Source organism: Rana temporaria, chromosome 7 (genome assembly GCF_905171775.1).
Source record: "Rana temporaria chromosome 7, aRanTem1.1, whole genome shotgun sequence".
Lineage (NCBI taxonomy): Eukaryota > Metazoa > Chordata > Amphibia > Anura > Ranidae > Rana > Rana temporaria.
Genome location: NC_053495.1, coordinates 175,611,287 through 175,629,411, shown reverse-complemented (window position 1 = coordinate 175,629,411; position 18,125 = coordinate 175,611,287). Strand labels below are relative to the sequence as shown.

Here is an 18,125-nt window from a genome sequence, read left to right as displayed (position 1 = left end):
ATGTAGTATAATCACTGCACAAGCAGAGAGAGGGATGTGAACTGTCATCCCATACAAGCTGGTGCATGGCTGGAATCTGTGTCAGTTTTCTATATGGAAAACTGCCACCTGCATCTGCAGACGTGCACTAGTTTCTATTTGACTCTGAAATAGAATCTAGCGCAGGGAGCACAGACAGACATGAAACTGGTCTATCTGTATAATGAATGTGGCGCACACCACTTCTGACAGTTTCCAGCACTATAATAATTGCACAGAAAGTTTTGTTATTGCCCAAAGATTGTGTAAATATTCTCAACTCTTTCAGTAAATCCAATAATGTTGTCCTAATATAAAGAAGAAATCTGCATCTAACGAGGTAACTATGAGGGTAAACGTACCACAATACATGTAACCTGAGAAATGTAAAAACATTCTCTAGCATTTTTAAAACTATAGTAAAGTACATGCAACACTGTTCATTGTTACTGTTTAACCACAAGATGGCAGTGTTTAGCATTTCTGTTTATCACAGCCTTAAAGAGGAAGTAAACCCTGATGCGTTTTACTTCCTCTTTATTTCCCTGCAAAGGTAAAGCATAATGGGCTACTATGCATCGCATAGTAGCCCATTATGTGTCACTTACCTGAAACCAAAACCTGCAATGCCCCCGATTTCCTCGCTGGCTGGAAGCAACCATCTTCAGCCCTCTTTCTTCCAGGGCCGCAGACTCTGGCTCTGTGACTGGCCAGAGTCACGTGACGTCACTCGCGCAGGAGCCGCCAGTCACAGCATGACCCCCTCTAGAAACGGCACAGAGTGTCCTTTCTAAAGTGTGCCCACGCCAAATACATTGGCGCATGCGCAGAAGACAACAGAGTTCGAGAACATTGTAAATATATCCTAAACTGTGTAGGTTTAGGAGATATTTACAGCACCCACAGTTACCTGATATAAACAGGCCCTAAGCCAGGCCTTGGACCCATGCTATGTGTAATGGTTCCCCTACTCATTCCAAAAACCTTTCCAAATGTTGATCAAGTAGGAAAGAATTAGTAGGAGAAAAGCCAAAATAGAGGGGGAAAAAAGGGGGCAAGGTAGACAAGAGAAGATCGAGGCGAAAGGGTGAGAGTCTTCATGATATATCTTTGTTTCACTACTGTCAATATATAATATTAATATAGGCTTACTTGTAGTGAAAGTTGTTACAGGGTGTACCACCACTTTAATACAGGTATTCAGAGACTGCTGGAAGTTGTGTGCTGGAAGCAGAATTTTCTCCACAGTGAAGCTGAGACTAAACTACATAGCCAAGGAGCAATCACGGAAAAAGCCTGAGAAGATGGCGTTGGGGTTAGATAGAAACCTTTTAAGAGGAAGGAGCATATGATAATTTGTGCTGAACCTCTGTCCCAGACAGGGCTGAGTTGGCCTGAAGCATAGAGAGCTTCTAGAGAAACCAAAGAGATCACAGTTAAGCCAAGCATTGAGTGTAAGGCCCTGTTCACACGATCAGTCCAAACCGATGAAAACGGACTGAAGTTCAGTTTCATTGGTTAACCGATGAACTTGACTGATGGTCTGATGTGCCTACACACCATCAGTTCAAAAGCCGATCGAGTCCAACTCGGTGACGTAAAACACAACGACGTGCAGAGAAAAATGAAGTTCAATGCTTCCAAGCATGCGTCAACTTGATTCTGAGCATGCGCGAGTTTGGAACCAATGCTTTTGCGTACTAACTATCGGTCCAATTTTAAAGCAAGTTCTCTGTTTTCGGACTGAAGGACAACTGACCGATGGGGTCCACACACGGTCGGTTTGGACTGATGAAACTGAACTTCAGTCCGTTTTCATCGGTTTGGACTGATCGTGTGTACAGGGCCTAAGAGGATGTCCTGTGGAGATCAGTCAGCTTTGGGGAGTGTAGAGTTGCCACCATCAAAGTCACATCTCCAAAAAAAGAGGTTCCCCCCCATTGCCAGATGCTTATTGCTTCACATTGCTACATAAGGGCCGAGTGAGAGAGTCCCTGTCTTCAATGTCATATTGCATTAAAAACAGTTGCTGGCATTCAGGTTCTTGAAATTCAAAGACATTCTTCAGCATAGGCCTTTACTAGTGACACATGATGGGCCAGTGTCTTTTATTGCTGCAGACTGATATCCTTCATCTGCCATTGTGGGCACTGCCTGCAGGATACTGAACTGAGTTGACCCCTCTGCTCCCTGATAGGCAGAACCTTGTATCTATAGCTGCATCCATTTATGTTCAAGCCATCTAGGAGAGAGTTTTGCTGTTTAAGTTATACTTAGCCCTTTAACGGGGTTGTAAAGGTTTGTTTTTTATTTTCTAAATAGGTTCCTTTAAGCTAGTGCATTGTTGGTTCACTTACCTTTTCCTTTAATTTTCCTAAATGTTTTTTTTCTTTGTCTGAATTTCTCACTTCCTGTTCCTCCTCAGTAAGCTTGCCCCCATCATCCTAGCCGTTCTGGCTGGGGGGGTTAGTCAGCGTGCTAGCCCCCTTCTTTAAGGATTACATAACTGTGGGGAGATGCTGTGAACACGACATCTCCCACACAGGGATATAGTCCCAAGGGAGGGGGCAAGCACAATGACTAACCCCCAGCCAGAACGGCTCGGATGATGGGGGCAAGCTTACTGAGGAGTATCATTGTTGGGGGACTGGCTTATCAGAGAACTGTACCAACCACTTTGCCTCTTAAAGAGAATCATCCTGTTTCTCCACATCTTAAAGAGAATGCACCCTTCACTGCGTGTCAACCTAAGGGCCCCAACTAAGCCGGCAGAAGAATTTACCTTCTAGATGGTCTGTACTCAGGTACTATTTTTCTTAGAAGTACTAATATGCTGGAGACTTGACAGATTCTTCCTGTTTTAAGGCTGGGTTCACACCTATGCGAATTGGATGTAGATTTCCCTGAATCCAATTCGCATGATAGGAGATTGTGACCGGCTCTGTTGCGGCTGTAGAGCTGCTTGCACAGGAGTGCTGTGTGTCTTTGGCTCTGTTTCAGGGCCGAATTCAGTCAAAAATTCATCCCTGATTCGTCCTTGAAACAGAACAGGGACACACCGGACCCCTGCTGCAAGCCGCATCCGTCGGAGGTGTGAACACAGCCTAAACCTAGACTCTCCTGACTTTTTTTTACTCTTAGTCGGAGGGTTATTGCTTAAATCTGCAGTCTGCAGTCCTGCAGAACGGACTGCCACACTTTAAAGAGTATTTTTGCTTACTGTATTGTTCTTGTGCTGATTTATTCAGCCTACTGTTTAATCCCTGAACTATTGCGTTGCCTATCATTTTTCTTTAGCGCTATTTATACAACCATGTCTTTTTTTTATCACAGTGTGTGTACATTTTTCTTGTGTGAGGCCTCATACACACAACCGTTTTCCTCGACAGAATCCATCAAGAAACTTGGTGGCAGAGCTTTTTTGCAGAGGAAAACGGTCGTGTGTATGTTTTTCGTCGAGAAAAGTGTTGTGGAACTCGAGGAGAAAAAAAGAGAACTTTTTCCTCATCGGGAGTCTCAATTTCCTCGTTGTGTTTCTCGTCGGGCTGGTTTACTACGAGAAACACGTTTGTGTGTATGCTTAGAAACCCACGCATGCTCAGAATAAAGTATGAGATGGGAGCGTGCCTTCGGTAAAAGTAGGGTTTGTAATGGAGATAGCACATCCGTTACGCTGTAACAGACTGAAAACGCGAATCGTCTCTCACCAAACTTTTACTTTAACACGCAGTAACATGAGATTAGCAAAAGCAGCCCCAAGGGTGGCGCCAGTGGAATCAAACTTCCCCTTTATAGTGCCGTTGTATGTGTTGTACGTCACCGCGTTTGAGAATGAGATTTTGTCTTGACAGTGTGTATGCAAAGAAAGCTTGACAAGATTCTCGACAAGCCTAACAAGGAACTCGTCGAGGAAAACGATGTTTCATTTACGACGAGTTCCTCGTTCATGTGTACGAGGCCTCACTGCAGGAAGACTCCCGGCCAAGGTTATTTGGTGGTGTCAGCAAGAGGAGGCTCTGTTTCGGGCCTAGTAAAGAACAGAGAACCCAAACATACCAGCAGCTCCTTCATGAATAGCGCTACATACATAGTAGAAAAAGAATAGGTGGAATCATGGTTTCTTCCTTAACCTTAATTCGTCAGCCTTATCACACAGAGCAAAAATATAAACCCATTCCATGACAATTCTATTTTCAAGTGAAATATTTGTGGCTGTAGCTTAACAGTGATTCAGTCTACCTGCTCAATCAAATCTATTTGTACGTTTTCAATAAAAGTTTTCATTTTAAGTAAAAGTGCCTGCTTCAGACATCAAAATCAGAGTTTCTAAATTATATGTACTGTATATAATAACAATCTACGAATTTTACTGTATATTATAACAATCTACACATTTTTTAAATAGAACTTTACGAGAATATGAAGAACAGGAAATAACACAGCATTGACACATTTACTGAGTGAATCAGGTCCCATGCAGATCAAACATGAGATGCACTCTAACCATAAAATACATTAGTCAGAGTAGGATTCATACCCGTGTACCCCCAACTTCAGGAAAAAAAGGGGTTCCCTCTGCAGATAACATGAATACATTGGGCTTTAATAAAGCATCAACGCTGGTAATGGTTGAGCAAAGAAGCATTTATAAAATGAATACGTCAACATTTCCCAAAACACAGTAGCGGTCAACTTACTTGATATAAGGGGCCTCAAGTGTGGTCCTTGAACTTACCAAAGGTTTAATATTATTTAAGAAATACAGTATAATGCTATGGCAAGGTGTCAGAGACTGCAGACATGCAATGGGAGATTGTTAGCAACTAGAAACATGCTATAGGAATTAGCCCCTTCGTAAATCAATGCTTCTACATACAATATTTGCTCCCTACAGCCTCCTTAAAAATTACTTGCGCTGAATATGATATATGAATATGATATATTTCTTGGCAAGATCCATTCAAAAAGATCAGAATAAATAAGAAATGAAAGCAGTAAGATCAGCTCAGAAAAATATACAGCACAGAATTAAACCAAACCATTAAACTACGAAAAGCCAGTTAACAGAATATTAACACCAAAACACAGAAAACACAGAATACTGTCTACAGGGGCACTGAGATCTGCACAATAAGTGCCAAATGCACCAGGGCTTTAGAGCACGCCAGTAAAGTTGACTTAACCATATCTCCCAGCCTATGGGAAAAAGGAATACCTTTTGGCTCTGAATATGAAAGCAATAGAAACATCCCTGCACAAACCTACCCAATCACGTGGACCATAAAGAATTTAAGCGCAACAATGATCACCTAAACCCACCAACACTATTCTTTGATATTGGAATTTAAACATAACCAATACAATATTGTGCAAGATAGATTAGGATTTCAGTGCACTATAAACAACTTTGTCACTTAAATAGTACATTTATTTACGCGCTACACCAGAGCAAAAATTGGGACCTTAGAGGAGGAATTTGGTCAGCCCGTAGAAAGAAGGGACAGATAAAAGCTATGATTTAACTACCATTATTTTTTAATAAAGAAGCCAAAAAGGGCGAGACATGTCCTACCATTTTGGTCGACTTGTGGATTTCACAACTGGAGACATACCATCTCTGTAAAGGCTTTTTGTCTTGCTGAAGTTGACAATGTTAAAAATCACCCTCTGAAAAGCAAAAAAGATAATAAAAAAATGTTAACATCATTAAAATGGACCTATTATTAACTTTGCAAGTCTACATTAATACATTACTGGTATGTCCCAATGTACTAATGATGTAAATGGTGCGCTATTCCCTGTGTTAAAGTATGTAACACCATGTATTTGATGAACAAAGAGTTACTGATGTGTACACAATAGTTTGTGAGTTAATTGCCTTAATAAATTGAGACTGATACAAAATAGATTGGTGGATAAGTGACACTCTAAAGTGCTCAAAACAGTACATATAAATAAACAAAAAATTGTGCCTTGTGTGATAAACAATTACGATATATTGCACAAAGTTCATATTCATGAGCATGTGGAATCTTTTCAGACAGATTTCTGCATTAATCTCCTATGCTGAAAAGTGCTGACATTTTGCAAGATGTCTACTGGATTCCACTTGTGAGTAATCTCCAATGACTTGAAATATGATGTTTCATAAAGTAAAGTTGGCCTCATACCAGATGTGGTGGATCCCTATTACAGAGATCAGACTCACTGTGGAATATGATCGCCTGTGTGGATTTCATTCTCCTAGGTTTTTTCACAACCAAGCATCTCTAAAGATTGAACTCAGGATTTAATGAACAAGGAACTGACTCACTTCCAAAGGTGTTCAGCTCATCCACATCACAGCAATTAGCCAGTTTAAACTTCTCAGGTGCAAACTTTTGCATCCGTGTAAATAGAGATGGAACTCCAAGATTCAGGAAATTATATATAAGCAAAGAAAAAGCCTCATAGTGTAAAACCGCATACATTTATTAAAATGGTTGTAAAGGTTACACTTACAGCAAGGCAGAACATTCAGGCATGAAAAAATTGTCTGGTGACAATGTCATTCCTCCAACCAGTTGGTGCTACAAGGACTCTCCGATCCGACGCGTTTCCACAAAACTGAAGTCTACTGGGAATGGAGGATAGCTCCACTCAATTGGTTGGATAAATGACACCATAACCAAATAATTTTTTCATGCCTGAATTTTGAGGTACACCCCCCCCCAGATGGAGGTTCCCTCAGGCACGACAGTCTAACACTCCATCCTTCAGTTCACCCAGCAGACAACTCCTCCCCCAGCAGGCTGACCATGGATATATGTAGGAGGCCTGCCCCCTGCCAATCCTAGTTGGGGATTGGTCGGAGCTCCTCACATGTACCTCATGTCACTCCAGCTCTCTGCCCTGCCCCATTTTCAGAACATTCTCCCTGGAAACAGGGGAGGGAAATCCTAATTGGATACCCTTGGTAAATGGATGGATCTTCTATCCTGTAACCTCCTCTCCACCAAGTTGTCCCATATAGAAGATAAAGGGACAATACATAGTGCAATACTGTATTTTATTTAAAAAAATCATACATAAAAACGGTGTCTGCTTACATCTGTTGGTGCCTTCACCTGGCATTGAGGATAGCCTGAGGAAATTAATATGTGGGAGCCACTTGCCTCTGGGCTCACGTCCAGAGCTGGCGTGCATTCCACTCATGCAAGAAAGAAACTGGAAGCTGGGATCCGGAAGCGGCGTGACCCGGAAGTGTATTGACGTACGTTTCGTAGCTAATAGGTTATCAGGAAGATATGTCATCAGGAAGACACTGGGGCCACAGCCGCGCCAACTGTAAAGCACCACTCATTTTATGGCACTTTAGAGCGAGCGCGGCCGTGGCCCCAGTGTGAAAGGGGTCTAACAGGATTACCTTAGAGATGCAGGGTATATTGTTTATTTGTGACTGTTTTTAAGAACCCATCTTCCAAATAACACGTTTGTATATATCTGTCTTACCCCCCACTCTCTCCATCATCTCTACAAATGAATCCATTGTGGGTGAAAAGCATTCACAATGCAGCAGGGCAGCCACTCAGCACGGGACCCGGAAAACAAATGGGGATCACTGGAGTAGCGGTATCTACTACTGTGATTTCCAGCTTCTAGAGGGATTCTCTAGTTACAGTCCAAGCTGAATCAATGTAACTATGCAAAAAAAATGCCTGAAATTCTTCTGAAAGGATCCTCAAAACCACCAATCACAATAAGGAGATAAAGTATGCCAGTAATTATCCGGCAGTCAGGAGTTCAGCACTGTCAGTAACAAATAAGCTGGAGTTTACAGGTTTTACGTGCAAATGCATTTCTTTTCAGCATGATTGAGGGAGGATGCACCTTTTAATGGACTTCGCTATAATAGGCCAACATCTGCAGAACAGGTGCACAGCATGCTGCGGGAAAGCATTTAGACTCTATGCATCATCAGATTTGCCCACAACTGACTTTCTCTGCTGTGTTTTCGCATCAGGCTAAATTTAGTCCTGTAATTGCTTTTTGGATCAGCCATAAAGCGCTCAAGGAAGAAACAAGAATCCTGAACATTCCTTTTATCACTAAGTCCAAAAGTCAGGACAGGAAATTCAAACTTCGTTGCCCTTTCCTTTAAGTGTGTGTGGGAGGGCAGGCAAAGTTAATCACATCACACAAACTCTACCAATTTGTTCTGCGTGCTTAGCATCTCAAGTAGCTCGCAAGGTGAGGATCTGCAAGAGCATTGCCAACAATATCTACTAAAGGAATAATGTGCCATTGTAATGGCTTTTTATTTAAAATAAACGACTTATAGTAAAGAGCTGACATTGATCTAAAGAATGTGGGATGAATTTAAACTAGATCACTGCCTTTGAATTACGTAAAGGCACCAAGCTTAAAGTAGATGTAAACCCAATTACTAAAGCGTATATATGCTTTAACATCTTACTGGCATTTCAAGAGGCATTTTCAATATTTTAAAATCTGCAACTGGTGATCCTGCCATAGAGGTACTTGTTCAGGCACTTCCTGTGACAATGCTTTGCCTCTGTCTCCCAGTTATGCCACTGCGTTGTCGCCCTGTCACATAAGCAAAATGAAAATGGAGTGTCCTCAATAGATATCGCACCTCATCCCAGGTATTGAATATAACAAAAGCAAGGGGTTGGGAATTGGGATTATAACAGTGCCTCAACAAAAAGAATTACCATTAATATTTAAAAATGTATAGTTTTATTACACAAATATTAATAACATATAATACAGTCAAAGTACTTAAAATCAATAGAGCGACAATAAATTGTTTAATACTGGCCAAAGTATTGAAGGACTTACATGGTTACGAGTCAGCAGTTCCTACATGTTTCGTCAAACATTGGCTTCTTCGGGGGAAATAGTAGTAACCAATTGTATATTTAACAAAAAAAAAACACAAAAATAAGACAATAATTTAAATATTCATACATAGTATACAGCAATGTTGTTTATGTCTTTAATTACTATCAAACTAGCAACACAGCATGGCTCATACTGTCTACCAAACCAGAGCAGCATACCCTCCCAACCAGCCACCACCTACCTAGGAATCACCAGGTAACCGACCCAGTACAGAGACCACCCCAAGGCTGCAACAAGGCACCACAAAAGTGTGGCTGTAGGGGGCAAGTGAGGACCTGGCTTACTGAAAGGACAGAGAAGTACTGTTATAAAGAAAACAGGACATTAATGTCCCAAAAGTAGGGCTAACATAGCCTCAATACATACAGTTAAAGCATTAAAATTGTGTCACAAAAGCTGGGGCGCCACACAGGGTTAAATGTACCTGGACTAGCAACGACTGTTCAGAAAGGAACAAATCAAGATGAACAACGCTGAAAAAAAAGGAAAAAGGAAGAAAAAATATATAATTGTGTAGCCATTTGAAAACGATTCCAGTGTACGTTGGAATGATTACTTGAACCTAATGGGCCATGGCGTGATGTATTAGTCACAACTTCCTGACGACGCATGACTGAATGTGAAATGCGTAGAGGCTTTTGGGTAACGCCAGCGTCACTTCCTGCAGTAACCTGCTCAATATCAAGGCAAATTAGTGGATAAAAATCTTTTTTCAGTCACGGATGTGGATTTGAGCACATGGGAAGTAGTTGATCATGTCTGAAGAGAAACACTGGGATTATATCTTTATATCTATTTTTTAAATACCGTATTTATCGGCGTATAACACGCACAGGCATATAACATGCACCCTAACTTTAAACTGAAGTTTCAGGGAAAAAAAATTCCACAGCCCCCTGTATATAACACGCAGGCACAGTTTACCTTTTATTTTCAGGGTAAAAAAGTGAGTGTTATACGCCAATAAATACAGTATTTTCCATTTTTTCCATTTTAAAGCATATGTTTATTTACATGTTTTAATATTTTCAACTTTAACTTTTATTTCCGTTCACTCAATCATGCACTTGATGGCACTTTATTAATTATTGATGGGTAATATTAAACATTTGCTGTTTAAAGAGTAGTGGTTATTAGGCGGGTGTGCAAATGGTAGGTGTGGCCAAATTGATGCGTGTTGAGGGGGGTTGTTTTGGGAGGAGACATAGTTGAGTTCCTGCACCTATACTCTGAGAAAATAAGCCCTGGGAATCTCCTACCAGCAACAGCCTGAGGCAATCAGCCCCCAGGCTTATGCCTCGTATATACGATCGGAATTTCCGATGGAAAAAGTCAGACAGACTTTTTCCATCGGAAATTCCGACCGTGTGTATGTCCCATTGGACTTTTTTCAGAGGAATTCCATCTGAGTTTAGATAGAGAACATGTTATCTTTTACTCCGATGAAATTCCTTCGGAATTCCGATGTTAGTTTGGCTGGGCAAAAGCCAGATCGTGTGTACGGGGGGATAAGGGAAAACATACAGAACCCAAAATAGGTCAAATTAATCTTGGGCTGGTTACAGCCTAACAGTAGCTCATTTAAAATGTATTAAAGGCACTAATACATAGGGCTTGGTCACTACATTTGGATTTCTACCGCTTTACATTTTGATAACAATGGTCACCAGAACAAACAGAGAGGGTCAATTTCCCTAGTATAGACAAAGACAGCTATAAAAACAGGTCATCCAAAACAAAAACAAAAAAACTAAAAAACTAAAATTAACTTGAATAAATTGGGTTTGGACAGCGTTGGATGACATCTTTTTTGAACAGTCTGGCAGGTCAGCAAAAAAAGATTCTTAGAAAGCATTAGTTTATGCAAATTAAACTCATTACTATAATGATTAGGTTTGGCTAGGGGGTAAGGACAAGGTGAAGATTGTTTCAAAGAACTTTTATTTTTATAATCCTGTCTAGGCCAATTGAGTACATCCACATTCTGTTCAATGCATTTTCAAGGTGAAGTTGTTTACTGGTCTTTTAAAGTTCCCTTTTTCCCAAACACAGAGCATAGCATTCAGTGCCAAGTTTCATCAATCATCTCCCCTAACTCATCAGGTTTTACCAATCCACAACACTTTCCTGCTCCATGAAAAAACATCGGCATAGATCTAAACTGCACTGTCAGTTTGTCTAGAAAGATACAAGGACAAATGAAGAACACTGTACCAGCAAAGATGCTGATTCCATGTTGTCATTTATCTCCATTGCGGTATACAAATAGATTTGTAGCTCAACTGATGTTGCTCTCCAAGTTCCCTGGTAACTTCAGAATTTATTTGTGTTCTATCAAGATGAGACAAGATGTTCACTGGATCAACGTGGTAGGTAGTAAGATAGTTCCCCTAAAAGATAGTGTTTGAATTCCTAATGGAGTTGTAAAACAGTAAGTTTAACATACAGTACATGTACAGAGTGGTGTGTTTAGGTTAAAATCCCATACCTTGGTAAAATAAAGAATGCAGCTCAGGCTGAAATACTCACCTCATCTCCTGTATTGTCACCCACAGAAATTCCTTTTCACCAGATGTCCTCAGTCTTCTGGGTTGGATGACACCCTGCATTATTTTTTCCTGAAGACTGAGGACATATTGTGAGTGCAAGTACCCTGTGCCTCACGTGACCAGCCTATAGACATTAAAAAAAAAAGTATATATAAAAAAAAAAGTACAAAATACTGATGTTTGATGCCTCCAGGGAAGGAGTTGGACTTCATAAAACAAAGTCTATCAGCTGGACATAAGTTGGCATATCTCTCATTAATAACACTATAAAATGACAACATTTTCTGTCCTAAACACTACACATTTATCCATTACTTGGCACATGTGAAAGTGGCACCTATGCAATGAAAGAACCATTCCCCTTTTTTTTTTTTTTTTTTTTTAATTTTTTTATTTCTCATCAAAAAGTCGGTCCCCGCGAACCACCAATACACACAAGTTACAGTAGTAAGAGTACAAATCAAACACAATCACAGAGATGTCTATAGGTCTTTGGTTTTTACAAGTAGTGTCGCGGTGGGATATGAGGGCGTGACCGAGAACTCTCGGAACTTGTCTCTAAGAGGGTACCTCAGTCCTCATTTGTCCTGGCATTGGGGCTCGATCGGGCCGACCTCCCGATCTATTTTCCGTTTTCAGTGGAGAAGATAGAGTAAGAGTCAGAGAGAGGTATAGAGAAGTCTAGCAGAGTGAAAATAGAAAGAGGGGAAGGGAGGCGGGTAGGGGAGGGGTGGGGAGGGGGGGGAGGAGGTGGTGGTGTCTGCACGAGCAGGGTCAGTGTAAAGCGCCCCCACGGGGGCGTAACATGAGTCTAATTCGTTCATGTACGTGTAGGGTGTCCTAAGGGATAGGCAATGTATCTGTCAGTGGGGTTGGAACTGGGCATTCGGTCCCTCTGAGACTCTGTCCCTCATCTGAGTACTTGAAGATGTTGTAAAGTTGCCACGTCTCAGAGTATGTCTCGTGGCGTTGCTGGCTAGAGAGTATCAAGTCCTCCATTCTACTGATCTCGTCTACCTTATGTAGCCAAAGAGCAACTGTCGGGGGGTGAGGTGACTTCCATCGGAGAGGCACGCAGGCCTTGGCCGCGTCCAGGAGGTGGCGAACCACGGACTTCTTATAGACTCCAGATGGCATGTTGGTTGCGTGCAGGAGAAAGTAGCCCGGGTCGTCTGGTACCACGTATCCTGTGAATTTTTGGGCAATCCGTCGTACCTCTCCCCAGAAGCCCCTGATTCGTGGGCAGGTCCAGAGGATGTGTAGTAGGGTGCCCCTGTCCCGCTGGCATCTCCAACAGACGCCAGCAGAGTTGGGGAACAGTTTATTTAGGAGGTCCGGGGTCCTGTACCAGCGGGAGAGAATCTTATAATTCGTCTCCTGAGTTTTTGCGCATAGTGAGGATTTGTGTGTGAAGTGAAGTATGGTTTGTTTTTTGGCGGGTGAGAACTGTGTGTTCAGGTCCCTTTCCCATTTTTCCAGGGCTGGTAGCCGATATCCTCCAGATGGTGCTATCAGTATGGCATACAGTAGGGATAGAGCGTGTGGAAGCACTCCAGATTCCTCGCACATCTCCTCCAGCTCAGTCATTGGAACTTGTCCCGTCGGGGGGGCAGGGATGCTACTTAAAAAATGAGACAGTTGATTTGCTCTCAAAAAGTCAAGGCGGTAGGCGCCGTTGGGGTCTGTCAGTTCTGCTGCCGATCTCCATTTCCCCCCCGCACTAAAATGGGATGCCTGGAATAGGCCATCCCTCATGAGGTTAAGGAACCTCCTATCCCGTAATCCCGGGACAAAGAGCGGGTGACCAATGATAGGTCTGAGAGGAGAGTCCCCAGAGGCCAGGGATCGCCGAGCCATAAGGTCCGCACAGACCCTAACTGTGTTTCCTATTAAGGGGTGGTTTTTGGTCGTAGGGGGGAGCGGGGCGGAGCACCAAGGTGCTCGTCGCAGGGAGATGTCAGTCTGATCTTGCTCTATTGACGTCCACAATTTATTATGCCCGTGACGGCACCAATCAATTAGTCTCACCAAATGTACTGAGTGATAGTAAGTCCGAATGTCCGGTAGGGCCAAGCCTCCGTGTATTTTAGGGAGGGACAGGACCGACCTGTGTACCCGTGACTTTTTCCCCGCCCAGAGAAAGTGAATGAACGCTGAGTGTATTTGTTTAAAATACTCCCCGGGGATGCGAATCGGGAGGGCCTGCAGGAGGTACAGAAACTTGGGGAGGATCGTCATCTTTAAAATGTTAATCCTGCCTACCCACGAGTGTAGCCCGCTAGTCCACTGAGTTAATAGTTTCCGGACTTCTGCCAAAAGGGGTGGGAAGTTCAGTCGGTAGAGGTGCGAGAGTGTGGGGGGGATGAAAGTCCCTAAATATTTAAGCGCCACTGCCGTCCACCTCAAACCGAATCCTGTCTTAAGCCGCGCAAGGTGGTGCTGCGAAATCCCTATGCCCATGGCCTCTGACTTTGATAGGTTGATCTTTAGATTGGAAAGTTTGCCATAGTTATCGAATTCCCGGAAAAGGGCTGGTAGGGAGGTGTCGGGGTCTGTGAGGGTGAAAAGTAGGTCGTCCGCGTAGGCGGATACTTTATATTGCGCGTTCGTGGTAACGACGCCCTTGATGTCAGGATTCAACCGGACATGGCACAAAAATGGCTCTAGTGACAGAGCGAACAAAAGGGGCGAGAGGGGGCATCCCTGTCTCGTCCCATTAGTTATCGGGAATGAGTCTGACAGTACCCCGTTAGCTCTCACTCGCGCCGTCGGACCGGTGTATATCGCCGTCACCCAATTTCTCATCTTTTCTCCAATCCCTACATGTTCCAGGGTCGCCATCATAAATCGCCAGTCTACCCGATCGAACGCCTTTTCGGCATCCGTTCCGACCAGCAGACTCGGGGTTTTATTGATAGTCACCATGTGTATCAGGTTAAGTACCTTAATGGTATTGTCCCTGGCTTCCCTCAAGGGGACAAAGCCCACTTGATCCAGGTGTATCAGACTCGGGAGATATCTCTGTAGCCTCGACGCCAGGATTTTGGTAAACAGCTTGAGGTCAGTGTTGAGAAGGGATATGGGGCGGTAGCTGCTACAGCTAGCTGGGTCTTTCCCTTCTTTCAGTATTACAGATATCTGGGCTTGCAGTGTGGTGGCGTGTAGCAATTTCCCTGAGCCGAGATCGTTAAAAAGTCTCACTAGGTGGTGCCCCAGGGTCGGTAGTAACGTCTTGTAGTATGCTATGGTAAGTCCGTCAGGGCCCGGGGCTTTCCCCGGCTTGGCGCTCTTCAGCGCAAGCTGGACTTCTGGAAGTGTAATGGGGAGTTCCAGATCCTCTCGGGCCTCCGCGGGCAGAGAGGGCATCAGTGACGACGAGATATAGTCCCTTATTGTGGTATTTGGAGTAGGGGGTCTGTTTAAATTGTATAGCGAACTATAAAATTGCCCGAATTCCCGCGATATTTGTTGTGGAGTAGACTGTTTCTGTCCCGAGTTGGACAGCACGTGTGGGATGTAAGAGGCTAGTCGACGGGTTCGCAGCGTGTTGGCTAGCATTCTGCCACATTTATTACCTGACTCGTACGTGGCTCGTCGGCAGGTCTGCAGTGCCGCCTTGGCTCTAAAGAGCAAAAGATCTGTGATCTGTGCGCGAAGCACATCCAGTTCCGCGCCGATTTGCCTGCATGGGGTTATTTTATGTGAAGTCTCAAGTGTACTGAGCCGAGTAAGGAGCGAGCCCAGCTGTAGTGATCGCTTCCTCTTCAGCCTCGCGCCGTGCTTAATGAGCAACCCTCGGATCACCGCTTTGTGCGCCTCCCATACTGTTCCCGCCTCGCTGTCAGGTGTACTGTTAGTGGTAAAGTAATGACCGAGTTCTGTGATGACCTCCGTCATGACCTCCGTATTCTGGAGAAGGCTCTCATTGAGCCTCCACATCGACCTCCGGCCCTGATTTGTCTCCGATAGGGAGTACCTCAGGGTGACTGGGGCATGGTCAGACCACGTGATCGAACCAATGGTGATGTTCTGAATCGCGTCTAGTTGACTATGAGGTATGAGGAAGTAATCTATCCTCGAATACACTTGGTGAGGTTTAGAAAAAAAGTGTAGTCCCTGTCGCCAGGGTGGAAAAGACGCCAGGCGTCTACCATTTGCATGGAGCGCAAAGCGGTGTCAATACACTTCCGTGCGTCTCGAGGCAGGGACGACCGTCCGGTTGACGTGTCTTCAGTCGGGAGCAGGGGTACATTTAGGTCGCCCCCCAAAATCAAGTGGCCTTCTGTAAAGCGTCTGAGTTGTGTCAGGGATTTCCTCAGGAAAACATCCTGTCGGACATTGGGTGCGTAAAGATTAGCTAAGGTTACTGTCTTATCGCCTATCCTCCCCTTCACAAAGAGGAACCGTCCCTCCCCGTCTACGAGGACGTCTATTGGTGTCCAGGGTACCCTTGCAGAGATCAGGATAGATACTCCCCTGCTTTTGGCTTCCGCGTATTGGGAGTGGTGTGCTGTGGGGAAGAACTTGTTTTTCAGTAGTGGCAGGTTGGATTTCTTGAAGTGCGTCTCCTGGAGCAGCACAACGTCTGCTCCCATTCGTCGCATGTCTTGCATTAGCATACGTCTTTTTTCAGGGGTATTAAGGCCCTTGACATTAAATGATGTCACTGTCAGAGTCTCCATGCTCGTGCAGCTGGGGGGGGGGGGGGGGGGGGGGAGGTGTGTGCGTGCGCCCAGGTGTCAGGGGGCCAGGCGGTCCCGCCCTGTGGTGTGGGGTAGAGGGGGGCAGTGGTACAGGGGAGGGTCGGGTATCGGGAGAAGAGGGGGGGGGTAGGAGAGCAAGGGTAGCAGAGAGAGGGTATAGAGAAAGGTAGAAGTAAAGAGCTTAAAGGGTAGGCCTCAGGTGTGACCTCCAGGTAGCTTTAAACTAAATTAGCTGAAGTCAGCTATATGCGCTCTCTGGGAGTATCCCAGGGATCGAGCGCAGCCCTAGTTGGGGGGATGTACTAGACAGGGACAGGGAGCGAGCCCCCAGCCCTCTCCCCCCCGTCTCAGCCATAGCTTGTATAGAGTGTAAACACAGAACATGAACCGTAAATATGCAAAACATTCAACATTGATTGCGAAACTGAGCATCAGAACGAGCGATTTAAGAAACAAACAAAACATAGGAGCATTACAGATACGAATAATAAGTGCAAACAGAGGATCCTCGGATTCGATCAGCCCAAGGGCTTCGGCATTAGCAGTGAGAGTCGTGGCCCAATCCACTCAAAACACCCCGCCCCCCCCCCCTCCCCCGCCGTTCAGAGAGCCGCGCTCCCCCCGATGTTCCCTTCATCGTGGGGTGCTGCGCCGCCCCGGGACTCAATAGTTGTGGGGTGTCTAGCCCCCAAACAATAACTGTGGCCTTTTCCTCCTCCCGGCATGGGGCCCATATAGAGACCCTCCCTCCGAGTCGCGGAGCCCCCCCCGGGTGGTCTTCATGTCAAAGCTCAACATTCCCCCACATACAGTTCCCCCTTCCCCTCCCCTAGCCGTAAGATCCGTGTCTCCCATTCTGTGCAAGGGGACTAAAAAATAAAACAAAGCACATAACCAGCACAAGTCCACCTTGGGATTCTCAGGCTCAGGGCTGGCAGGCTTACTTCTGCTCTCACTGCGGAGAGGGGACGTAGTGTCGAAAGTTTCGGCATTCGTGGGGCCCCGGTCGCAGCTGGGCTAACGTTCCAGGGGTATAGTGCCCAGCCCGGAGGGGGGGCGTGAGGTCCCGGGATCTGTCACGTCCCCCTGTTAGGGTCTCCTCCGCCGAGGAAGATCAAAGGACGAGGGCAGCTCCCCGGGGCACCCGTAGTAAGGAGGAGAGGGGTCTGTACCGCGTGTCGCCTGAGGCAAAGACCCGCAAGCGGGGCGGCCATAATCGAGGTACGCGAGGGGGGGGGGGGGTGGGTCCCCCAGTCAAGGTCCATCTCGTCCACCATCCGGGTCCGGGTGCCTCCAGGAGTGCGGGTAGTCGGGAGGGCGGTGCGGGTTTCTCCGGGGCAGGGAGCGTAGGGTCGGGAAGGTGTGGCGGCGCGGGTGGAGGGACCAGATGCTTGGCCTACGGCCTACTCACGTGCCGCTCGTCCTCGAGCCGAGTTGCGGCGTCTCCTGCCTCTCTGGGGCCGTGGGGCGAGGGGACCTCCGTACGCCGGTGCACCCGATCGTCCGGTCGGGCGCGGGAAGAACTGCAGCCAGTCAGGGACTTGGATAGGCTCCGTGCCCATAAAGCGGAAGAGGTCTGGTAGGTCCGTAGCGGTCCGGAGGGTGAAAGCGCCGGCATCCTTCCGGAAAGTCACCGACAGTGGATACCCCCAGTGGTATGTATGGTCCGTTTGTCTGGCGAGGTCTAGAAGAGGGCGTAGTAGCGCCCTGCGCCGGAGGGTTGCCCTGGAGAGGTCAGGCATGATCCGGATCTGGGCGCCGTCCACCTCTATATCTCCTAGATCCCAGGCCTTGCGGAGGATTGCTTCCTTCTGGGTGTACCGGTGAAGGCGGCACACGATATCTCGCGGCCTGTCTTGATCCGCCGGCTTAGGCCCAAGCGCTCTATGCGCTCTGTCCAGTGTGACCACCGCCTCCGGATCCTCCAGCACCTCGCGGAAGAGGTCGATCA

At 45.6% G+C, this 18,125-nt stretch overlaps 1 protein-coding gene across 1 annotated transcript in view; it reads right to left on the bottom strand.

The window, feature by feature from the left end:
* Positions 1-18,125, bottom strand: part of AGBL4 (AGBL carboxypeptidase 4) — a 2,019,815-nt gene that overhangs the window by 1,358,212 nt on the left and 643,478 nt on the right. Inside the window, exon 3 of the mRNA XM_040360525.1 lies at positions 5,591-5,685. Within this exon, the coding sequence (XP_040216459.1) occupies positions 5,591-5,685 (95 nt within the window). The remainder of the gene's footprint in view (positions 1-5,590; positions 5,686-18,125) is intronic.